The 25,690-nt window shown below is 43.5% G+C and overlaps 1 protein-coding gene across 8 annotated transcripts in view; it reads right to left on the bottom strand.

Moving 5' to 3' along the window:
- Positions 1–25,690, bottom strand: part of NUP214 (nucleoporin 214) — an 83,927-nt gene that overhangs the window by 18,341 nt on the left and 39,896 nt on the right. For all 8 annotated transcript variants that reach the window (XR_013981351.1, XM_080989528.1, XM_080989525.1 and 5 more), the window contains 6 exons: positions 24,434–24,542; positions 20,514–20,589; positions 8,966–9,074; positions 5,451–5,556; positions 3,036–3,097; positions 380–2,134 (listed from right to left, as the gene is read on the bottom strand). Coding sequence is in view for 7 of the 8 variants with exons in the window: in XM_080989528.1 (XP_080845654.1) it covers positions 380–2,134; positions 3,036–3,097; positions 5,451–5,556; positions 8,966–9,074; positions 20,514–20,589; positions 24,434–24,542 (2,217 nt within the window). In the remaining variant the exon portion in view is untranslated. The remainder of the gene's footprint in view (positions 1–379; positions 2,135–3,035; positions 3,098–5,450; positions 5,557–8,965; positions 9,075–20,513; positions 20,590–24,433; positions 24,543–25,690) is intronic.

Here is a 25,690-nt window from a genome sequence, read left to right as displayed (position 1 = left end):
AGTCTTTCTCAGCTAGCCTTGGAGATGCTGCTGGGGAATGAACCTGGGGCCTTTTGCATGCAAAGCAGATGTTTCACCAATGAGTCATGGACCTTTCCCTTAAAAAATAAAGCAAGATTCTAGTCTGCATGGATCTGAATGAAGGGCTGAATTGAACAGACCCATAGCATGCTGTCTTATAACTGAGCCAGGGCACTGGGTTCAACCAGCTCAGTATTGTCCACACTGAGTCTCATCGTCTCTCCTGACCCAACATGGAGATTTTAAGTACTGAAGCTGAGACCTTCTGCGTGCAAGGCAGTACCTCTGCCACTGAGCTACGGCTCTTTCCTCTCCCGCTTAACCCATTACCCCTTGGTCCCTGCACATGCCTTCTTACCTGAAGCTTGACAGAAACTGAATCCAGCCGAGGATGTTGGGGTGGTGGCAGCGGCTGCACCCCCAAAGATGGATGCCCCCTGCCCGAAGCTGGAGCTCTGCCCAAAAGCAGGGGTGCTGCTTTGGCCAAAGAGGCTGGTGCCTGCAGTGGCCGCAGGCTGTCCAAAAGTGAAGGAGCTGGTGGTGCTTGTGCTGGATGGTGCCCCGAAGACGCTCCCACTGCTGGATGCAGGGGTGGTGGAAGAAGCCATCTGCCCAAATGCAGGAGCAGCCCCAAAGGCTGCCTGGTTGAAGGTGAACCCACTTGATGTGCTGGCTGGCTGGCCGAAGGTGGGGGCTTGGCCAAAGGCTGGCTGAGCAAAGCCTGTGGAGGTGGTGGCACCACCAAAAGCTGATGTACTGAACCCAGGAGTTGCTGCCTGTGTGGTGATGGTGGAGGTGGATGGTGGCGGGGTGGCAGGGGGTTGGTTAAATGGAGAAGGCGGCGCTGCAGAGAGCTGGCCGAAGATGGGGGGCATGGAAGGGGTCACCAATGCCTCAATTGCAGGTTGGCTGAAGGCTGAGCCGGAAGAGCAGGTGGCGGGGGGCTGTGCAAACACAGAAGGGGCTGAGACATTGACTGTGAACGCAGAGGTGCCAGTGGCCGGGGCCTGGATGGACGCACTTGGGCTACAGGAAGCTGGAAGCGCTCTGGTCACTTCGGCAGGCTGAGAGGCCATGCTTGCTGAAGGCAAGGTTGCTGGAGTGTGCTGGTCCAGAGATGTTGCCACAGAAACCACCTCAGCCTTTGAATCAGTAGGAGAAGTGGCGGGAACGGCTTCTTTGGCAGGTGCTACTGTTCCCGCTGCTGCCACAGCAAGACTGATTGCATCCACCTCTTCCAACGAAGGTGTGGCCAGAGAAGGAGGATCTTGAGGAGGTTCTGGAGTATGGACCTGGGGCTGGGGCAGCAGCTGCATTGCTCCAAGCTTGCTGGCATCACTCTGAGGCAGCTTTTCAGGGCCTGGGAAGGTTCTGGCATCTACCTCTCCTTTACCTGTTGGTGTGGTGCCCACAGCAGTTGGAGCTGAACTCAACAGACTTCCGAATGACAGAGTAGAGTTTGCCGCTGGAGCAGAAGAGGGTGTTGCTGCTGCGGCATTTGCTGGCTGAATCCCAAGTGCGAAAGTTGACTTGGCACCCCCTGCAGGCACTCCAAAGAGAGCAGGAGACCCTGTGTTGACCAATTGGACATTGCTGAAGATGGTGCTGCCAGACGTTGATGTTAAGCTGGTTGTCATCACAGAGGCAGCCGCCTCTGTTGGTTTGCTGACCTGCAAAGAGCTTCCAAGAGTAAACCCAGAAGGTATTGTGCTCGCTTTTGCTTGCTGTCCTCCTGTGGCATTAACAGGTGGAGGCTGTTTGGTAGTGGCAGCCTTGGAATTCTCATCAGCTTGACCGACTCTTAACCCAGAGAAACTCCCAAGGGTCTCCCCAGCAGCGGTGCCCTGGAAGAGGTGATCTCCTTGTTTTAATGGAAGCCCTTCTAGTTTCCCAGAGGTTGAGAAAGGGATGGAGGCCACAGGGGCTGAGGTCACCTGGCTGTTTGCCAGGCTTGGATCTCCTGAGCCACTGCTTGTCATGGGGACTCCTGGAAGACTGGACGGTTTTGCGGACCCAAAAGCAAAGGAGCTCTCCAGAGGGGTTCCAAATTTCACGTTCCCGCCAAGGGGAAAGGCATCAGGCTGGCTCAGCTGTTTTGGAGGAGAAGGTATTGCTGCCAAGGCACAAGAGAAAGACACAAAGCAAATAAATTTCAAAGGTAAGGTTCACTGATCACTACCACCCAGCTCCAAAGCAGCATAAACCCTAGAATTCATATCTCAGAGGTAGATCACCTGTTTTGCCTGCAGAAGTCCTAGGTTCAATCCCAATCAGCATCACCAGGCAGGGCTGGGAGAAACTCTGCCTCAATCACTGGAGAGTCACTGCCACTCAGTGCAGACAATACCATGCTAGGTGGACCCTAACAGCTCAACTCAATCAAAGGCAGCTTCCTATGTCCCTCTGCTTAGTTTGTTGTGTATTGTTTGGTTTAACCTCCAAAACCTTTTCCCCTTCTTCCAGACCATCAGTTCCACAGTCTGTTACATAAACCACCCACCAACTTCTGGCAAACTGCAGCTATAGATCAAGTCAACCAGGTATTCCCAATCTCTTGAAACATTTGCTTCTGTTTACTCCTTTCCTGAAGACAGGAGTGCCTGGCGTGCTCTGGTCCATGGGGTCACGAAGAGTCAGACACGACTAAACGACTAAACAACACTCCTTTCCTACTGCATATATCCAGGGAGGTTTATGTTTAGTGGCAGAGCTTAGTGGTAGACCATATTCTTTGCATGCAGAAGAGCCTAGGTTCAACGTCCAGCATACCCAGTTAAGAAAAAGGTCATCAGATGTTGTGCTTTATCATCCCTGACTGCTATGGACATGCTTGCTGGGCCTGATGGGACTTGTAGTTCAGCAACATCTGGAGGGCTAAAGGTTCCTTATCTCTGGATTAGAGAAGGAAGGAGTTGTGGCTGTACCAGCAGGACTAGAGAAGTTGTCCCCCCCCCCCCAGCCTGAGGGCCACGTTCTCTTCAAAATGCACACCCCATTTTAAAACAAAAACTCACCTTCTACTGGAGGGACAGACGTTGCAAGAGAAGTGAGGATTGCATCAAGGTTACCTTCAGGTCTAGAAGACAAAACAAAAACATTAATGTACAATATCTGGCCTTTTCGAAAAGGGAAGCAGAAGGTTTGTGGGGGGCGGGGACGGAAGACGGTACACGTTTATACACTACATATTTGTTCCAGTTAAACATCATGGCTCTCACTAATGGGAAGTATAGTTTGGTAGGATGCCAAGAGTTCACTACCTACCTGCACTATGCATTGTCTATTAACACTGTGTTGCTTTTGTTTTTTTGTGGCTCTATATGCCACCCAATTATGCATTGGTGAGTGGCCAAACAGATCTAGTCATCATAATAATTTCTTTAAAAGAGAGTCCTGTTTAACAACTGTGCCACCTTTCTCTCCATTTATTTTCAGGTTTTCATTACACAGGCTTTTCCCTAAAAGCAATGAGATGATGAGCTATTCTACCTGAACTGCATGACAAAATGAAAGTGTTCGCTGAACGACCCCTCCATATATAAATTAAACATGTGCATGGTTACTTAATTTGCAGAACACATGCACAGTGCGGAATTTCAGCTTCTCCTAATTCACACATGGGGAGCCTGGGTCCCTAATCCCCCGTGACCCCTTCCCATCTGAATCAGGCGTGGGAGAGGATTTTTGCTGAACTATAATTCCGATCATCCCTGGCTATTGGCCATGCTGGCTGCAAAGGCTGATGGGAATTGTAGTTCAGCAACCGCAACCCTGATCTAAATGGTTGTTCCCCAGGTCTGATTATAATGTGATGGAATGAGAACTGCCTACCCCATGGCAACCTTCTCCATGTGACTGCTTATGCAACTGAAGCCTCCAGATGGCAAAAGGACGATTTAGTCACCTCCATGAGTATAGATTACAGGCTTTCCCTCCCAAGCCATAAAAGCTACGTTATGGCTAACTGGGCCACTGCATCTTTTCCAGCTTCCATGCTCTCATTCAGCCCCTCCATGCGTGCATTTCAGTTTCTGTGCCTGGATCTGCATGAATGCTTTTGATTTTATATTTTATTTTATATATCCAGTGCTGCAGGTTGCAGGGGAGGCTAGCCTGGGCAAATGAGGCACTGCCCTACTGACTTCAGTCAGCCCCCACCTGTGTTCTGTTATTGTTGTTTATTGTTTGTTGGCCACTTTGGGATTCATTTGAATGGAAAGCGGCATAGAAAGCGGCATACAATAAATCAAATCAAATCAGTGTTGCCCTTTGCAGAACTCAGCTGGGAGGACTTAGCTGGCTCTGCCTGTCATTGGCTCTGGTGCTGCCTACTGTTGGGCTCCTGACCTCCCAAACCCACCAGTCTCAATGCACACCAGTGGCTACTGGCAGGTTGACCAAAACACTGTGAGACATGCAATTTCTGTCCTAGCAAAAGGACTATCATTAGGGCTAGTGCCATTATGGAGAAATCGGCTTACAAATATTGCCAAGAATTCTGGTGGTGGCAGGTAATGAGAGAGAATGTTGTGTGTTTGTGGGTTTTTTATGTTCTTCTGAACCCTTGTCAACAAGAGACATGGGCAGCCAAACCAGGATAGAAGGCAGGTTGTGGTACCCTCCCCTACAACAGTTCACTTGAGCTTCATCTCCACCTCCCACGTAGTGCACATAGGCTGCAAACCTGGCCATGCCTATTCAGAAGCACTGGATTTCATTGGGCCTATTCCCAAGTGGGGTGAAGGCTCCAGTCTTGCACCCCATATTTGCTCCATGGAGCTCAAGGGGACAGCCATGACTCTCCTGTTTTAATCAAACAATAATCCTGCAAGGTAGTACTGAAGGTTATTCCCCGGGTCCTCAATCTAACAGTCCAGGCATGTCCAACAGGTAGATCATGATCTACCGGTAGATCACTGGACGTTTGTGGTAGATCACTGGTAGATCATTGGCTCCCCCCAAAAGAAGCTGAACAACCGTGGCTCCCCTTAAAAAAGCTCAACATTTAACCTCCTCCCTGAAAAAACTCAACAACTTTGACCTGAACCCCCCAAAAAGGAGGTAGATCACTGCCAGTTTTTAACTCTGTGAGTAGATTGCAGTCTCTTGGGAGTTGGCCACCCCTGTAATAGTCTAATGCAGCCAGATGCTCTCCAGCTGTTTTGGACTACGACTTCTACCGCCATGGGGCTGATGGGAGCTCTAATCCCAAACAGCTAGAGGACACCACGTTGGCCATGGCTGCTCTAACCAAGACTTGAACTAAGAGGCCAGGTTGGCCTTCATTGCTCAGCCTAACACACCTCTCAGGTATATAACCACCGCATTACACTGGCTCTCTGAAAAGTGATCACGTGTCTTGCTGTTGGTAACACTAGTGCTACCAAGGGACATCAAAGAAACGGAAACAGAAAGACGTCCATACATACACAGAGGTGGTAAATGTGAACGCTTTGTTGAACTGGGCAGCTGTTGATGGAGTGGGCGCAGCAGCAGCAGAAGTCACGGATGCTGATATCTTCTGAGGGCCTTGCCCTGGGATTGTAAATACAGCACAGAGTTATACACACACCATAGATAGAAGGGAGGGGGAGGGGGGAAGAAATTGCACTGTCAGCTTTCCCAGGACAAGTCTTTTTGAGTTACTATGTTTTATACCCCACCTTTCATCCAATTATTTAAAGATGAAGCACATGAAGTTATTAAAAATAACTACATGAAGCACATGCAAAGCAGATGCTCTGCCACTGAGTTATGGGCTCTTCCTGGGACTTGCTGTGTTACCTCCCAAGCCGGAATGGGCCATAAGAAGCCCTCTCCCTTTCCTGAAGACAAGTAATGATTAGAGGAGCTAGTAACACTCTAGCCTAAGTCAACAAATTCTGGGCAGAGAGCTCTGAAAACTGGCACTGAGTGGGTGGGGGCAGAGGGAGAGATTATATGACTGAGCTCCAATAAGCAGATCAAGCAGCTTTCCATAAATGCATCAGCTTAGCAAGCCTTTGCACCACTCCGACTCCATCTCCACTGGAAATATGAACTTGTATTCGTGTGTGAGAGACAATACTTTAGAGAAGTTATAAAGGGGGTGAATGCATGAATGGTGTGAAGTGTGGGGGGGGGAGAGGGAGAAGGAATCAATGAATGAATGAATCAATCAATAAATAAATAGTATATGGGAAACAGAATGAACAAATGTTGGCGTGGTGAGAGAAAGGATGGCATAGCTCTGCCCAAATTTGGCTACGGTCCTGCCCAATACCTTCTCCCCTGCCTCCCCTGCATGGAGCCCTTGATGGATTACCCCACAAACAAATATATCCCTTGCAGGGAGGAAGGTTCATAGATAAGGCTATCAATGACACCAGTCACAAAACCTATGCTCTACCCTCTATTGTCAGAGTCAGCATGCTTGTGAATACCAGGTTGGCCACTGTAGGGAAAGGATGCTGGACTAGATGCCCCACCCCCACCCTTTGACCTGATCCAGCAACCTGGCTCATATGTTCCCAACTCCTAAGTTCACATAAACCGTAACCGGCCTTCAGAACTGAAAAACATGTTTTTTACCATGGTCTGACTGACCATGGTTTCCTAGCAGTGTTTGGCCTGAATCCCCACACACCCCAGAATCGCACCAACCCCCTTTTTCAGGGCTGTTTGCAGGTTCCTTCCTTGCACAACAAAAAAGTATTGCCAATGCCGGTAATAAAAATGATTTAAGTTTGAGTGGTTACCTAACCAAAGCAAGAATCAGTCTGGATTGTGTATGCACTGAAAGGAGGGGTGATGAACAGAGAGGCTGACAGCCACTACCTCCCAAGAGGTAATAGCACTGTGTATTTTTATTTATTTATTTAACTGCATACAAAAGCTATCAAGAGACCTTGGGCAAACATCTCTTGAAATTGTCACCATAACAACAAATGTTCAAAATGCGGCAAGAGTGGGTTCTGGAAACTCTTGCGTTGGCCAAGGGACTTACACTGCAAGGCTGGAAAGATGAATAGTTTATCACTCAGCGGCTCAAGGATCTCACTGCCATGAACATATACTTACACTTACTCAATTTCGTTTAGATACCTGTTTTGGGACTGCTTATATTGATGTGTACATTTATACAGCAAGATTTTTCTGTTAGAATTCCAAAGAAAGGGTTGTGTCCAGTGCTAATGCTGCTGAGAGCAGACCCACTGAAATTAAGGGGCATGATTAACTTGGGTCCATTAGTTTTAGTGGGCCTACTCTTGAGTAGGACTAGTGCTGGAAACAACGAAAATATATTTTTAAAAACCAATAAACATAATTATTTTAAAAGGCAAGGAAAGTGCTGTAGGATTCAATACCCAACATTTCCAGCTTGCTCATGATTTAAATCTGTCCTGTTTGTTAAAATAAAAATGAAAATGTCATTTCTGAAGGGGGATGAGGTCTGTTGCTTTCACGTTCCACTTGTGAGCCTCACAGAAGCACCTGGCTGAGCTCCACTGGAGAAAGAAGGCTGGATGAAATTGGATCCAGAAAGACTTAAAAAAAAAAAAATCTTCACCCCATGGTTGCCAGCATTTCAGGTTTTAAGTGTCATTACCTATTTATGTAGCCAAAAAGTCACAATCCCTGCACAGCAGACTTGAATGCCCAGAACTGTACACATGATTCCTGTTGGTGGTTGCACCACTGATTTGTACAATGACATTACGACACTGTCAGTTTCATCCCTAATCCTGTTCCTAAAGATCCTGGAACCAGCCCTTTCAATGGCTACTACACCCTGGTGGCTGATGTCTTCATTGAGCTTATGCCACTACAGCCCTAAGTTCTTGCTCCTAGTCAGTAATTGTCACTTCAGATCTTGTTAGCTGGCAGTACCCAATGTTAGTCCTACTAACTGAAAATGATGGGACATGACTGACTTGGGTACATTGATTTCAGAATGTCTACCCTGAGTAGAACTTAGCTGGATACTGTATCTACCTGGCTCAATTTCACTATTTGTTGCAATTGGGATACTTTTACCCCATGGTACATCATAATTGCCTTGAGCAGGCCAAGTCCCTCTTCTTTCCCCATCTGTCTGCAATTTTCTGCCCCCGCGACAATACTCAGGGGAGACGTTCTGAAATCAAGCTTCTACATTTCTGCTTAACTAAGGAGTCCTGCAAGTGTGTTGAAATTATGATTAGTTTTGGGGAAATGCCATTTCTGAACAGATAAGCACTCTATGTTAACACTATTGGGACAGGACCTGCAATGAACCACTGGTGGGTGGAACGCTTCCATTCCTTCTGCCAGCCAGCCAGCTTGTACCCTTCCCCAGGATACTCCATTCCATTCCAACCCCACCCCCACATTTTTCCTGTTTTTCTCCTAAGGCACTCAGCATTGGCCACTGTGCATGCTCAGACCATATTGGGCTATTTTTGGCTCCACTGATGGTTGGTTTTCTTGTACTTCTGTAAGCTATAGAGGGCCACCCCCTCAGGTTCTTGTTTGTTGGTGGCTCTACTTTGGCTACAGTCCCATCATCTCTCAACAATCAAGTTTACTATTAGAAGCAGAGATGTGGATCCTCTGATGCTTTCTGCTTCTCGCTCTGGGTTGTATCCAAGCTTTACCTGTCAGAGTAGACCCACTGAAATTAATGGATCCGAATTAGTCACATCCATTAACTACAACGGGTCTATTATGAGTAGGACTAGCACTGGTTTCCTACTCTTTGGATCCCCCTCCCTTTAAATATTAAGGCAGGTGCCATCTCCAGTGTCTTTTGGAACCTACTGAAGATCGTCTTCTTCCCACAAGCCTTCTGTGTACAGATCTTTCCCAGTTTGCATCTGCTTAAGAACTGTGTTTAGACAGTTTATCTTGTGTTTTTGCTGCTCTGGGTGCCTTTAGGAGAAGGGTAAGGATATTAATTTGAACAACAACAGCAGCATAAACTGACCTGTGCTCTTTTTGCCAGCTGATGGCTGGCCAGTAGATGCCATGGTGACACTTGCCATGGAAGCAGAGTTGGGTGGAGACTGCATCTTAAGTGAGCTTGGTGAAGGTCCCTAAAACAAAACAAAACAAAACACAATAGTAGTTAGGCCAAGAAGCATGCTAGGAAGGATAAGGGCTTGAGAGATGGTGCACTCTAGGGCAAGAAATAACTACAGGCAGCGACCATTTTGTGCATATCTGATTGACGCGCGACCACCGACACCTCCTGGAAGGGACAGGGTGGAACAGGGTTGGAGCAGAATGGGCTGACACACACAGTGACCTGGAACACCCCCCACACAAATGGGGAGTTGCCTCTTTGCAGTTCCCGTGAAAAAGAGGAGGCACCATGCAAGGGCAGAAGAAACATGTCCTTAGGAGGCACACAGAGAATCTGCCCCAAGGCAGTTAGGAAATCCTATGCATGTTCAGCTTGGCACACCTGCTGCTTGGCCTTACCCACTTCAGACTGCAAGTGGGTAAATATGGTTGAATGCAAAACAACCACCAACAACCAAACCTTATTGCACATAGAAAACTTGTGTGTCAGGGAGAAGGCAGTAAGTAATAGCCCTTTCAGAGTGCAAAGGTTGGAAGGCTTAATGTGCCATGTTCTTGGGGCACCATCAGCCATCCAGCTCAGAGGTGGACCAAGGAATAAGAGGCAGCACCCTGGTGAGGCAGTGCGCCCAACTACTCCTGGACCATCCAGACCAGAAGGTGTGGTCTTGGCTCACCCCTTCAGCTAAAAGGAGTTAGCAGCCAGTCCTCATAACAGACTTGTTTTTACATCATTTTAATTCTATTGTAGCTTCATTACTTTTTAACTATTATCTTACATGTTTTTAGCAATCTGTGTTTAATCTATGTTTGTTTTAACCTATGTGAGCCAGCTTGAGTCCCAGTTCTGGGGACAAGATGGGATAGAGAAGAAGAAGAAGCCTGAAAGAGGTAGTGGGCTCCTCTACAGTTCAGTCTCCTTAAATGCTACCTGTATTGTTCCCTGAATTGGTGCAATGTCCTCTGATTTTTTATTTTATTTTTTTATTATTTATTTATTTATTTATTTATTTATTTTATAACACCATACAAAGAAGACAAACACAACACATTCACCCCCAAAAAAACTAAATAAAGAAATATATATATAAAATATATATATACTCCTGACATAAGACAACAACAAATTAATTACATTAACTACATAACACACAACACTGACTGACTTCCCTTCATCTCGGTTTCGGAATGTGTTATAAAATTTTTCTATCTGCAGTTTCTTTTCCTCAAAAAAAAAAAAAAAATCTTTACATCACAAGTGTTATATCACACCTACTGTGTTTTTTAGGTTTTTTTTACCTCTGTTTCCATGTATGCCATGAATTTATTCCAATCTTTATTAAACTTTGTGTCTTTTTGATTTCTTATTTTCTGTGTCATTTTTGCCAATTCTAGATAGTCGAGTAGTTTCGATTGCCATTCATTTATGGTTGGGATTCTTGGTGTATTCCAATTCTGCGCTATTAGAGTTCTGGCGGCCACTGTCGCGTACTGAAAGAGTGTTTGATCTTCCTTTTTGATTTCCTCTCCAATTATCCCCAGCAAAAAGGCTTCGGGTCTTTTTATAAAGGTATATTTAAAGATTTTTTTTAGTTCATTGTAAATAGATTCCCAAAATTTTCTAATAGGCTCGCACAACCACCACATATGGCATAATTTTGAGGAGATATGCCAATTTTCTCCCATTGTTTCAACTGCCTTTCGTAAGCCCCATGAGGGAAGGGTTTTTAATGCTCAGTCTCTTACAGAGTGCACAAACTCAAGCTTTGTCCTCTGAAGCGCACCTGAAATGGTATCATGTTACCATTTATTAGGCCTCAGCAAGAAGCTTTCATGCCCTAAAGCTGTGCCAATATCACCTTTGTAATTGGTAAACCAAAGTTTAGGAATCCCCTCCAGACAATGCTGAGTGACAACTCCCATCATTCCTGGCCTTTGGCCATGCGAGCTGCAGGGGCTGATGGGAGCCACAGTTCACTAACATTTGGAAGTCCATAAGCATATTGTTTGTGGCTGTAGGTCTTGAAATCATGAAACTTGAATGACTAGTCTTCAGCAGATTGCAAAGTCCAGGTGTCTTGGTCCCCCTCCCTAACTTGTAATAGTGTCTACTCTGGTCCTGGAATAACATGATGTTGGTCGAGGAACCTAAGCTGCTGTCTGTTACCTCTTGAGGCAAACCTTGGACATAGTGGCGTGTGTGTGGTATTTGTGTTCTCTGTCATGTGTGGACTTCTCTGAATGAGTAAATTTTTTTTTGCAGTCTGAGTCAAGGAATTTGAGAGCTTGTGTTTGCTAGAATTTGGGATACATGCATTTATTACACACACAGCCCAAGAAGATAACAACAAGAACGTACTGATAGCATAAGAATCAATATGGCTAACTTGACCCAACAACCCCTCCCTCTCATACAGATGCCAGCAAAACTCACTGCAGCCAACTGGAGGAAACCAGCCATGCCCTAGGCCCCACAACATCCCTCAATTCCAATGAAAACTAGTAAGTGAATAAAAAGAGAACCTACCCAAGTGACACGGACACAGAAATCTTGCACATACACTATGTAAAAGAATGAAAGTCTATCACCCCCTATTCTCTCCCCACCTCATATCAGATATGATGGATCTGTAGAAAGGACTTCAAGATCTGAAGATTGAGAAAATGTATGTACTTTCGTAACCAAGTAATTTTTTAAAATAAAGACACTTTGAAAAGTGGGAACATATGTGAACTAAGGGGTTTAAAAATTACATTGTGTTACAATCTTAAAGAGAATTTTTATAAAATAATATTTGGTATTTAACTCCTGAGAAACTATTCAGAATTCATAAAGATGTTTCAAACGTTTGCTGGAAATGCCAAGAACATGAAGGGACATTTTTATCATGCCAGTGGGCATGTAAAAAAGCTACAAAATATTGGCTGCACAAACATATATACATACATACATGCATATATACAGCAGATTTTAAAAGGCTAATATTCAATTTAAGCCAGAACTTTTCTTCTTAGAGCTAATGGATACACAATTAGAACAAGATTGTGGAAGATTACTCCAATATATGATTACAGCAGCAAGTGTGCTTTACGAATAAAGATGGGGAGATACAGCATTACCCACTATAGGAGAATGGCTGATAAAATTATTGGATCTGGCTGAGATAGCAAAGTTAACATGCTTAATTAGAGAGAGAGAGAGAGAGAGAGAGAAATGTTTTTGACATTTGTCAGAAATTTGCATGATAAGAAAATTAGGGTAGCCATATATCTGGATCTTCCTGGACATTACCAGAATTTCAAAGGTGGAATTGATGTCCGGGGGGGAGGTGGAGGATTTCTGAAATGTGGTGTTTTGTAGTTTGTGGGGTGGGGGGGTGGGGAAGAGAAGCTCAACAATTCTGGGGGCTTCCTTTTTAAAAAAAAATAGCAACACAACTTTCAGGGTGTCCTTGTTTTTACTTTTTGAAATACAGCAACCTTAAAGAAAATGAACTTGTAATATCAGGACTTGAAGATAGAAAAAGTACTAGTTTACAGAACACAGAATGGTTGGATTTTAACAAATGAATATCATATGAAGCTGCAGGACAAAGAACTGGAAGTTATTTTACTCTTTTCTACATTTCTTTAGTTTTTTCTCTCTTTCCCTTTTCTCTTACTTTCTCTCTCTTTAAGTCTGTCCTCTTCTCTTTTCTTCATTCTAACTTTGTTCTTTTTTTAGCCTAAGTAGCTGTTTCAGTATATTATAAAAAGATACTTTACAATTCGTATGTATTTTTGTTTATCTATGAATGCCAATACATAACTTTAAAAAGAAAGAAAGAAAGAAGCTTTCTGGGAAATGATTTATAATGAGTTTTAAAAAATGATGAAGATAACTTTTGTGAAAAAAACAGCAGCTTTTATTTTAGGTATAACTGATGGAGAAGTACCCAGGGGACAGGGGGAAAAAGTTTATGTATGCTACCACAACTGGTCGAATGATTTATGCCCACAGATGGAAGAAGAAACAGTTCCTATAAAAGAAGATTGGCAATTAAAATTAATGGAGTATGCAGAAATAGTGAAACTCACCAGAAGAATAAGAAATCAAGAAGAAAGACTTTTAAAAATAGAGTGGGGAAATTTTATTATTTGAAGATATACTATAAAAAATCAAAACATTAGTGGGACTGATATAAACACATGCAGTAAGAGATAATTAAGTGGAAGATAAGGGAAAATGAATATATTTGAATTGGATATGCAGTAATAAAAAGATATAGAATAAGTAACCACAGAAAGGAGGGGAGGGAAGTCAAGGGGAAGGTAAATTAGATTTGTAAATACTTTGTTTTTCTTGTTAAAAATATATGTAAAAGGTGAAAATGAAAAATGAAAATTAAAGAAAGAAAGCTTGAGTTTGTGCACTCTGTAAGAGACTGAGCATTAAAAACCCTTCCCTCATGGGGCTTACGAAAGGCAGTTGAAACAATGGGAGAAAATTGGCATATCTCCTCAAAATTATGCCACTTGTCAGGGAACTGACATCGGAGCCAGAGGCGGAGGCTAGGCTCTCGAGCGATGCTGGAGAAGGGCCCAGCAGGGGGAGAGGCGGCTCACCATCTGGGGAAAGAAATCAGCGTAGCACCAGGGATAAGGGGGGGCAGATGGGGGAATCGGTGAGGGGGCTCCAGGACTCCTCGCCGGAGATCAGTGAGGAGAGCACGGGTCCTCCGCTACCCACGCCCTCCCTGCGCAGAAGACTTCCGCGCAGGGAGAGTAGGAGGAGACTTGGAGTCAAACAACTTTTATGCTGGAAAAGGTTTAAGAAACACCCACTGACGGATTCTGCTAGCGACTGAACAGCCACGAAGTGCAAGGGCTGTCCAGACAGAAAAGGTTTAACAAGGCAACCTAGCCAGGAGTGGCACCAACTTGCGCACGAGCAACCCCTACATTTATTACACCACTATTCAGTCCCATTTCCCAAACTGGACTGTGACATATGGATTGCTTTTAAGGGCTTGAAAACAGAATTAATCTGATCATGGTTATAATACACAATAAATTTAAATAAGCTCTGAGGCTTGAGTTTTCTTACTTACGTTATCCTGAAGTTTTCCTGTGCCTTTCAGTTTGAAGAAAAAAGGAGGGTTAGCAATTTGCCTCCCTTCTTCTATACCAAACTCCTCCCTGACTGCTTTATGCTATCTTGCAGCTTTTGACTTGCAGTGTGCTAGGAAGCAAGCGATTGGCAGGGAGATGTCCTCTTCCTTCGTCATAGTTTTAAACAACTTTGGCAACAAGTAGCTTACTTTCATTTTGTATTATTAACCTTTGCCTTTTGCTTTGTATTTTCTTTCTTATTTTATTACTTTTTAACTGTTACGACCTGCTGCTCTCGCTTATACCTTTAAAAATTGTATTATTATTATTATTATTATTATTATTATTACCCCAGCCATCTGGCTGGGTTTCCCCATTCACAATTATAAGGTGGCAATTCTAAGCAGCAGCATTAAGGATAAGTTGTGCATTTGGCAACCTGCCTGTGTTTTAACTCTTTTAAATTGAAAAACTTACATTCTGCCCTTCAAAACTCTGCAGATAGGCTAGTCTTGATTATAAGAATAGTTCAGCTTTAGCAACTGCACAGCCATCAGGACAGAAGAGCCAGAAGCTGTTTTGCTTTGTGAAATAATAATAATAATAATAATATTTATACACCACCCATCTGGCTGGGTTTCCCCAGCCACTCTGGGTGGCTTCCAACAAAACACTAAAATAAAATAACCTATTAAACATTGAAAGCTTCCCTAAACAGGGCTGCCTTCAGATGTCTTCTAAAAGTTTGGTAGTTATTTTTCTCTTTAGACATCTGGTGGGAGGGCGTTCCACAGACCGAGAAGGCCTCTGCCTGGTTCCCTGTAACTTGTCTTCTCGCAGTGAGGGAACCACCAGAAAGCCCTCGGAGCTGGACCTCAGTGTCCGGGCATAAAGATGGAGGTAGAGACGCTCCTTCAGGTTTACTGGACCGAGGCCGTTTAGGGCTTTAAAGGTCAGCACCAACACTTTGAATTGTGCTCGGAAACATATTGGGAGCCAATGTAGGTCTTTCAAGATTGGTGTTATATGGTCTCGGCGGCCGCTCCCTGTCACCAGTCTAGCTGCCGCATTCTGGATTAGTTGTAGTTTCCGGGTCACCTTCAAAGGCAGCCCCACATAGAGCGCATTGCAGTAGTCCAAGCGAGAGATAACTAGAGCATGCACCACTCTGGCGAGACAGCCTGCAGGCAGGAATGGGTTTTACACACACAAAAAGGAGGGAGGAATGAACAGCAGCAGCACCTGTGGCTGCTAAAAACTGGATTAGGTTCTCCTTGTTTTAAAGCTAATACAGAGGCAACCATTAACATATTTGTAAGAAAAATTAGGCCAATAACTTTGTCAAAAAGGGACAGGGTGCACAGTCTAGAAAACTTCCTGTGGCGGAAGAGGCTTTGCCACTACGAAGAGTGAAGACTAGCTTGCTGCTAATGGGCCTATTCTTGCCCTGCTAACCAGTGAGGCTTGTGGAATGAATGGGACTCTCTTGAAAGCCCCTGATGAACTCTGCTTTTAGTCTCCTGCTATTTCTTCAAATTACAGGTGTCTGAAAAGTGGGATAATAATGAGGGCACAGAGATTTCTCTATCCAAAGGGGGTTAGGAACCCTCCTAGAACCACTGAAGGATCTTTATCATTGGAACCTGGAGACTGGATCTATGTTCCCTCGCACCCTGAAACTGGACTGTTGCAAGTGTTCCTCACTTCCCATGCTGCTGCCAAGCACCACAAGCCACAGCCTGGTGTAAAAAGGTGCGTCCTCCTAATGGCCTCAAGACAACTACGACTTGATCTTGGAGGCCAGGGACATAGATCCTTCAAACTCGATTCCCCGGTGGAAAAGAAGAGGAGCAGGAGCTTAACAACACCTATCTGAACACCATAGATGTGTGTTATGATCAACTTGTGTGGGTCATACCATTCCTACCACCTGAGAAGGGGCAAGCCCATTCCTTGCATGCCTTGTTTTCTCCTTTGGATGCCCAATCACATGGATTGATCCAGAGAACAAAGACTGTCATCCTTCAGACAATTTTTTGGGCCTGAAAAGAGCAATCATTGGATTGAGAGCATTTGCAGATGATTTAGTATTGACGTTACAGGAGCCAGAATCTAGTACCAAAAGGGTTTTAGAACTGATTCAAGAATTTGGTCAGGTTGCAGGATTTAAATTGAATAAGTTAAAAACTAAGATTTTAGAGAAAAATTTAACACCAATGGAGAGAGAGAAGTTTCAGAATGTGACAGGTTTAACAGTGGTTAAGAAAGTTAAATACCTGGGGATTAACATGACAGCAAAAAATGGGAATTTATTTAAAGATAACCATGAAAAATGTTGGGCTGAAGTGAAAAAAGACTTAGAAATCTGGTCAAATTTGAAGCTTTCACTGCTGGGCCGTATTGCTGCGGTAAAAATGAATGTATTGCCTACAATGTTGTTTTTGTTTCAAACATTGCAAATTGTGGACAAAATGGACTGTTTCAAGAGGTGGCAGAGAGATATTTCTAGATTTGTCTGGCAGGGCAAGAAGCCCAGAATAAAATTTAAAATACTAACAGATGTAAAGGAGAGAGGTGGATTTGCCCTGCCAGACCTTAAACTTTATTATGAATCAGCAGCTTTTTGCTGGTTGAAAGAATGGCTGCTTCTTGAAAACACTGACATTTTGGATTTAGAAGGTTTTAACAATGTATTTGGATGGCATGCATACTTGTGGTATGATAAGGTCAAAGCACATAAAGCATTTAAAAAACATATTGTCAGGAAAGCTTTATTCAATGTTTGGATAAGATATAAGGACTTATTGGAAAATAAAACCCCAAGGTGGCTGTCACCGATGGAAGCAAAAGCCCTGAAAAAGCTCAATATGGAGGTCAAATGGCCAAAATATTGGGAAATTTTAGAACAAGATGGTGATAGATTGAAACTGCAGAGTTTTGAAAAACTAAAAAATAAAGTGCGAGACTGGCTTCATTATTATCAGATAATGGAGGCATACAATTTGGACAAAAAAATTGGCTTCCAGGTGGAAAAATCAAAATTAGAAACAGAACTGTTAGAACCCAAAACTAAGAATTTGTCAAGAATGTATAACTTGCTGCTGAAATGGAATACTCAGGATGAAATGGTGAAATCTGCTATGATTAAATGGGCACAAGATGTTGGACATAATATTATGTTTGCTGACTGGGAACAGTTATGGACCACAGGTATGAAGTTCACGGCATGTAATGCCCTAAGAGAGAATATTATGAAAATGATATACAGGTGGTACATGACCCCAGTCAAGCTTGCAAAAATCTACCATTTGCCCGATAATAAATGTTGGAAATGTAAAGAAACTGAAGGTACATTTTTCCACCTTTGGTGGACGTGCCCAAAGATTAAGGCTTTCTGGGAGATGATATACAATGAATTAAAAAAAGTATTTAAATATACCTTCTTGAAGAAACCAGAGGCCTTTCTCCTGGGCATAGTCGGCCAATCGGTGTTAAAAAAGGACAGAACTTCCTTTATGTATGCTACAACAGCAGCAAGAATACTCATCGCAAAGTATTGGAAGACACAAGAGCTACCCACACTGGAGGAATGGCAGATGAAAACGATGGACTACATGGAATTGGCGGAAATGACTGGCAGAATCCGTGACCAGGGAGAAGAGTCGGTGGAAGAAGATTGGAAGAAATTTAAAGATTATTTACAGAAACATTGCAAAATTAATGAATGTTAGAGTGATGTTGGATTGAAGTTAAGTGGCTTCTAGCTGTACAGGTTTTAAAGCTATAAATATATCAAGATTAAGGATTAGGATCAAAAAGGATCTGAAGGAGCGTCTCCACCCCCATCGTTTTACCCGGACACTGAGGTCCAGCACTGAGGGCCTTCTGGCGGTTCCCTCACTGCAAGAAGCCAAGTTACAGGGAACCAGGCAGAGGGCCTTCTCGGTAGTGGCACCTTCCCTGTGGAACGCCCTCCCACCAGATGTCAAAGAGAATAACAACTACCAGGCTTTTAGAAGACATCTGAAGGCAGCCCTGTTTTGGGAAGCTTTTAATGTTTGATGTATTATAGTATTTTAATATTCTTTTGGAAGCCGCCCAGAGTGGCCGGGGAAGCCCAGCCAGATGGGCGGGGTATAAATAATAAATTATTATTATTATTATTATTATTATTATTATTATAAAAACCTTTTTATAATAATAATAATAATAATAATAATGGAAATGGAGAGAAATGGAAAAATTGGTTCTAAATAGGTAAAAATCTAATGTCATAATATATTAAGATTTAGGATTGGAATTAAAAAGGAGGGAAAGAAATTGCTGGGCTTACAAACTGAATTGGAATACAAAAGAGGGAGGTATGAGGAAGTCCGGGAAACAAGTAAATGTAAAAGAAGTTATGAAAAGACGGAACTATTTTTAACTGTTTTTTTCTTTTTTTCTTTTTTCTTTTTTTACTTTTTTCTATTTTGTATTTTGTATTTTGTATGGTGTATCTTTCTCTGTTTTTGTTATTAATTAAAAAAAGAAAAAGAAAAGAGCAATCCTTGGTTCTCATTCTGTTTTGCGTGTTTCTTCTCAATTGGTTAGAGCATGGTGCTGATAATGCCAAGGCTGCAAGTTCAATCCCCATATGGGGAAGCTGCATATTCCTGCATAGCTGTGTATCCCTGTGCTGCAAGGGGTTGGACTAGATGATCCTCATGTCCCTTCCAACTCTGCAATTCTATGATTTTATGATTCTTCCTCACAGGGATACATGCCTTCAGAAAACCTTTGGGGCTGAAATATAATGGTACCTCAGGTTAAGTACTTAATTTGTTCCGGAGGTCCATTCTTAACCTGAAACTGTTCTTAACCTGAAGCACCACTTTAGCTAATGGGGCCTCCTGCTGCTGCCGTGCCGCCGGAGCACAATTTCTGTTCTCATCCTGAAGCAAAGTTCTTAACCCGAGGTAATATTTCTGGGTTAGCGGAGTCTGTAACCTGAAACGTATGTAACCCAGGGTACCACTGTATCTGATTCATGGACTCTATTCCATAGCTCCCCCTTGAATTGCTTATAGTTCTACTGTAATATTTTGAGTACAGCATCCTAGGCTTACTTGTCATACTGTTATTATTGCTTGTTCTGTGTGTGATCTCTAGAGCTACAAAGGGCATCAGCAGGATGTAACTGAGATTGTAACACTGGCAAGTAAATAGGGTATTGTAGAGAAGGTGTTAAAGAATTATGTTCAGGCTGCATTAAGCATGTGTCATGAATGCTGTGTGCACATAAGTTGAAAGAAAAATGAAGCAGAAAGCCAAAAAAGAAAGTGAAACAAATGGTTGGAAGTTTAAAGGAGAATTATGAATTCCAAAGCAAAGGTAAGGGGGCTTTTTTTCTGAACAAAGGGAGGGATTGTTGGATAATTACAGTGGAACCTCGTGTTATGGACGGGATCCATTCTGGAGGCCTGTCCGTAACATGGAACTGACGCAAGCCGAAGCGCCACATCTGCACAAGGTGCGATTTAGGGCTTTTGCGCATGTGTGAGTGGCAAAACCCGGACGTAACCCATTCCAGTACTTCCAGGTTGCCGCAGGATGCAACACGAAAACATGTAACCTGAAGCGGATGCAACATGAAGTATGACTGTATAGAATGGAAATGTGTGTAAGAAGGGCTGAGCCCAGAGTATTGGACTTGAGCCCTAATATTTCCCTAACAATATACTATTAGTCACCTGCACAGGCCTGGTGGAATAGAATAGTTAGCAGCAGGCATTTAAAAGTTGGCACAGAAGATGTCCACTGAATCTCCAGTGGCAGAGCGTTCCACAGGACTGGGCCGATGACACTAAATGCTTGGTTTCTTGTTGTCATCAAACAAGCCTCACCAGCTTGGGGTATGACCAGACACACTCCTGCAGATGATTCTCAGTGATCAAGCTGGGATATAAAGGATTATTAGGCAATATCTTGGATCTATGCAGTTCAGGGCTTTGTAAATGAATACATGGACCTTGAACTTGGCTTGGTAGTAGAGGGACAGCTAGTGCTAATGTTTCAACAGTGGTGTCATATGGGACAGGACATAAGAAGCTAAACTTATGTACAAATCAGACGTTTAGGTCCATTTGGCTCAGTATTGCCTACACTGACTTGTAGTGGCTCTCCAGGGGTTTCAGGCTAGGGACTCTCTCCCAGCCTTAACTGGAGATGCCAGGGATTGAATTTGAGGTTTACTGCATGCAAAGTAAGTACTGAGTAAGTACTGCTCAAGTACTGAGCTACACCCCTTAGCAAAAACCCTGGTCTCTACGAAAGGAAAGGTCTATAAAGAAAGAGAAGTTTCAAGGGACGGGCGATACCTGGCTCACTTGATTGGTTGCTACAGTTGCCAGAACTTGGTGGACAGCTTGTGCAGCCGACTGAGGAACCGATGACCTGGAAAAGGAAAAGGAAAAGATTTCAGAGGCCAAACAAACCACCAAAGAATTCAACAAACAAAACACAGGAACAAAGGAGGCTGCCACTGAATGAGCCAGATTGTTGGGGTGCATATAGCTCAGTATTTCCTACAGTGAGGGGGGAAAGTATTTGATCCCGTGCTAAATTTGCCTGTTTGCCCTCTGATGAAGAAATGACCAGTCCATAATTGTAATGCTAGGTTTAATGTAGCTGTGAGAGACAGAATAACAACAGGAAAACCCCCAGAAACCCAGAAGACAGAAGTCAGAGATTGATGTGTATTATAATGAGTGAAATAAGTATTTGATCCCTTTGCAAAAGATGACTTAGTACTTGGTGGCAAAACCCTTGTTGGCAATTACAGAGGTCAGACGTTTCTTGTAGGTGGCCACCAGGTTTGCAGACATCTCAGGAGGTATTTTGTCCCACTCCTCTTTGCAGATCCACCAAAGTAGCCACCAAAGTAGTCAGAGGACAAACGGGCAAATTTAGCAGGGGATCAAATACTTTCCCCCCCTCACTGTACACTGAATGGCAGAGGCTCTCTCCCAGTCCTTTCTGGAGATGATGAGGATTAATTCTGTGTGACAGCATAAATGCTAAGCTGCCAAAAGAAAATGCAAGATTCTCAAAGGGCGTGTTGCCTGCTGCACCCCTTCATGAGTTACTGTTGTGCAGATTACATTCTGCCAAGATTGCATAATTCTCCTCCATCTTTGCATAGGACAAGATTGGGTCCATAACATCATTCAAGACGCAGTAGAGTCACCCTTCAAGTCAGTGGCAGCTTGGAGTATGTTTGCATGAGTCTCTGCTCCATCAGTTCGGATGGGTTATGCCTAGTGAAGAGACTCAATCAAACGCACTAGAGATAGGAATTCTCTAGCCTTTTTACTGCTTTCATATTTACTCCATTTTTATCCCATCCTTCCTCCAAGGGCTGCATTCCCTTCTGGGGGCAACATGCCAATAGGAGGTGGGGCAAGAGGCAAAAGTATGAGAAGCAATCATTGTAATTTTTTTACTTTCGTACAGTACGCTAGTTTCTACAAACACACTGATCCACCCCTCTCTATCCTCCATCCAAACAAGCAAGCTAGAGGCTTTATAAGAGTTCACGGGCACAGCCCAGCAAGGCAAACACACTCAAGATGCACCCCCACCCCTACACTGCTTGTGGGCTTCTTCTTGGTTCCTGTTGATAGCAGAAGACCTGTGGTCTGATCCAAGAGAATTCTTTTTGTGAGGGTGTTTGCAGAAGGCTTGCTTGCAGCAACAGCCAGGAGTGGGTAGGGGGTGCACAGAGAAAGTGTTGCGTTCCCCTTTGGTGTGAGTGTGTGTATACACACAAACACACTCCTCCATTTACATAGACTGGGTTCTTTTATTTTTTGTCACACTGACAATAACATGAATCAATCCCTGGCATCTCCACCCTGGTTAGCCACTGCCAGTCAGTGAAGACAGTACTGAAATAGATGGGTCAATGGTCAAACTTTGTTACAAGGCAGTTACAGCTCTCTGTGTACCTATTTGGGAAGTAGCTGCAGCTTGATGGTAGAGCATGAGGAAATTTTGTCCATGGTATGATTATTTTCCACCTAGACATTTTGATACGTTGGCACACTATTTGCAAAATTTAACAATTCCAAAACACAGGCGCACTTTCACTTACGCAAGATTAAATATACTGTCTTCAGCTTTACTTGAGGGTTGATTTCATTGGAAAAAAGCTTATGCCAAATGTGGAGATGGCAGTATTGAATCAGTAGCTCATGTGCTTCTACCTTGCACCCTTTATAAATATTTGAGGAGTGAAGTTATTACCCCTCTACTATTGTCCATACCAGGTCACTTAACCATTGCTACTGTGACTTTTCTTCTAGAAGATCAAGATAACCAGGTGACAGCAAAAACTGCAATTTTTTTATCAGGCGCAATTAGAATAAGATCTGTTATTTGATTGTTGATGTAAACCTCCAGAATGTATTTTATATAGTTAGGTTTTTACCTCTATGTTGGGTACATTGTATTTTATTTTATTTTATTGCTATGGCTAGTGGCCGATGCAAATAAAGATTCTTCTTCTTGATGGTAGAGGATACGCTTTAAATGCAGACAGTGCCAGGTTCAATCCCTAATATATCCAGGTAGGACTGGGAAAAGACTCCATGCCTTAAATCCCGCAGAGCTGCTGCTGGTCAGTGTAGACAGTACTGAGCTGAATGGAATCAATGGTCTGACATAGTATAAAGCATCTTTCTATGTCCTGACCAGTTCTCATTCTCTTTCTCTCGTTCTCTCTCTCTGTTCCTAGAGTAATCGTGTTCCTAATTAATATTTAACCCTTGAACCAGCCATGTGCTGGGATTATGAGACGTAACCATCACCATCAGTGGCGTCAGATAAAGCATGTGCAAAATCCCAGCAGAATATATATAAAAGACAGGCTGGCAAGCACAATATGACAGAGCAGATGTTTTTCACAGTAGCAGAGGGAATAAACAGAGCAGACGGATGGCCAAAAAAGCAGGCAGATCTGATGCTAGTTTGCAAGGAGGTTAATTTTTCACATTGTAAAAATAAAAAAAATAATAAAAAGGGAAAGGAAAGGAAAGGAAAGGAAAAAAAGGTGGAGTGAAAGGCAGACAATGGAAGGAGTTCGTGAATGACAAACAAATAGAAGGGGACATAAACCAAAATGTGGCCAATTCACCTTTCAGGATGGAACACCAATCAATCACCAACTTACATAAAGGAATGACAGGTGATGTCTTTTCCACCGTAAAAAGGGGGCAATTTGCAAAGAAGCAGCAGCAGCTGAGAGGGGGGAAAGCTATGGCTGAGTGGTAGATAATCTGCTTTTCATGCAGAATGTCCCAGACAACTCTAGGCAGGCCTGTGAGAAACCCCTGTCTGAAATCCTGGAGAACTGCTGCCCGTAAATGGAGACAATACTGAGCTACATGGACCCGTTTAACCTGGTATAAGGCACTTTGTTCCCAACTTAGCAAGTGTATAGACAACTACGCATATTTGACCATCTGGCTGGGGATTTGTTTGGAGATGCTCTGAAGCGATAAACACGCACCAGGTGCTATCGTGCTTAATTGGGACTGGCAAGGTGGGGTGGTGGGGTGAAGGAGGTGGACATAAAAATCAGAGACTTGTATCCTCCATGTGACTTCAGGAAGGTTGAATGTACAGGCAACTCCCAATTTATGCGGGGGTTACATCCCGGAGCCTCGTGTGTGTAAGTGAAAATCGCTTCAAGTGGGGAGCAACCTCTAAACTCCTGTTAAATGTTCTCTCTGCCGCTCTCTCTCCAATCCAGAGCAAAAATACTGTACCAAATATACAACTTCAACTGGAATTGAAGCTCTAGAGCTGGAAGGAAGCTAGAGGACGAGTGGAAAAGCAGTAGTGGTGGCTGTGCTGGCACACATCAGCTGTTAGGCAGGTCATGCACAATGTATATGGGCCATGCGCAAGTCAATCACATGCAAGTGGGGGTGCCTGTATTTGCATTCCGGTTCACTAAATCAATACGCAATTTAATTCTGGAAGGCCAGGGGACTAGAAACTTTATTTTAAAGACGAAAGCCAAGACCATGAAATACAGAGAGCCTCTTCTTTTTCAATGGCCCCTTTGCTCCTTTAAAAACAAGCCAACCAGCTTCAGGAGCCCAAGCAGAGGCTCACCACTGCCTTTCTGAAACAATTACACTGCCCTACTGACAGCTGAACCTTCCTGCAAGCATGGCTTAAACAAAAACAATACATCTGAAAGGTGAGCAGAAAATTAAAAGGGTTTACCTACCCTATTATTGCAGAAACAGCTGGAGGAGAGGTATTACTCTTGAGTTCTCGCACATTCACCACCTGAGGGACATTCTTCAAAGTTGATTCAGTTAAGGAAGCACTCGCAGCTTTAAACATAATGATAATAAAGAGATATGCTAATGGTTAAAATAACCTGACTATGATTAACCAGACAAGGTTAAGAGGCTGCCTATTCAGAGAAAGAGCACCCACTTTGCATGCAGAAGGCCCCAGGTTCAACCCTTGGCATCTCCAGGTGTGTTGTGTTCATTCTTAGACTGCAAGACAGTCTTGTTTTGAGTGTATGTAAGCAGCTCTAGGAGCCTTTCTGGCCAAAGAGCAGAGTACAAATGTTCTAAATAAAAATAAATAAATAAAACTGGGATTCAGAGGTGCACTGCCTCCAACAGAGGATGGCTAGTAGCCATCAAAGGCCATGGCCAAAAAATGCTGAAGTGCACACAATTGTAATAATCTTTCCATACGTTTGGGCCCTTCAGTGGCATCACCTCTTGAGACCCAGCATAACCTCTTTCAGAGACTGGCGTCCCTGTAGTCTTCCCCGGGGTGAGGATTGCAATCAGGGTCTTGAAATCATCTATTATTGGCTTCTTAGAAGATTCTTCAGTAAAATGATGATTTGGGACCCCGTGATTCCCCTGTAAGCCTTGCCGAAATGTACTCTGCACAAGGGTAATGGTATCTGCCAGACTGCAATGTTGTTCTTATCGGTATATGATTGTTACAGTTGTGTGCCCGTCAGCATTTTTGTGTGTGGTTGTTATATGGTGCTGTGCTCTTTGCATATGATTTTTATATAGCAGCCATTGATAGCCTTGCTCTTCATGAATTTATCTAATCCACACAAGTGGGGCAGAGCATTGTTTAGGAGTGGAAGAAGGCTGTGTGCTCTCATTCCATTCACATGCTGAGCCGGTTTGGAAGATGGCCAAGCGACCAATGAGACTCCATTGAAGTATTTTCTGAACCAACCCCTCTCTTTCAGTCATGATTAAACCGCCTCTTTTTCGTTGAAAGCAAACGAAAAAGAGGCGGTTTAATCATGACTGAAAGAGAGGGTTTGGTTCAGAAAATACTTCAATGGAGTCTCAATGGCATGAAAAACTTCTCAAGAAAAACCGGAGTTAAAAAGTGAGGAGATGTGCAAAAAGGTAAAGATAAAGGACCCCTGACCATTAAGTACAGTCACGAACAACTCTTGCAGTGCTCATCTCGCTTTACAGGCCGAGGGAGC

Source organism: Podarcis pityusensis (assembly GCF_964106645.2).
Source record: "Podarcis pityusensis genome assembly, chromosome: Z".
NCBI classification, from domain to species: Eukaryota; Metazoa; Chordata; class Lepidosauria; order Squamata; family Lacertidae; genus Podarcis; species Podarcis pityusensis.
Note: the sequence above shows the minus strand (reverse complement) of the source record. Positions and strands in the feature narration are given on the sequence as shown.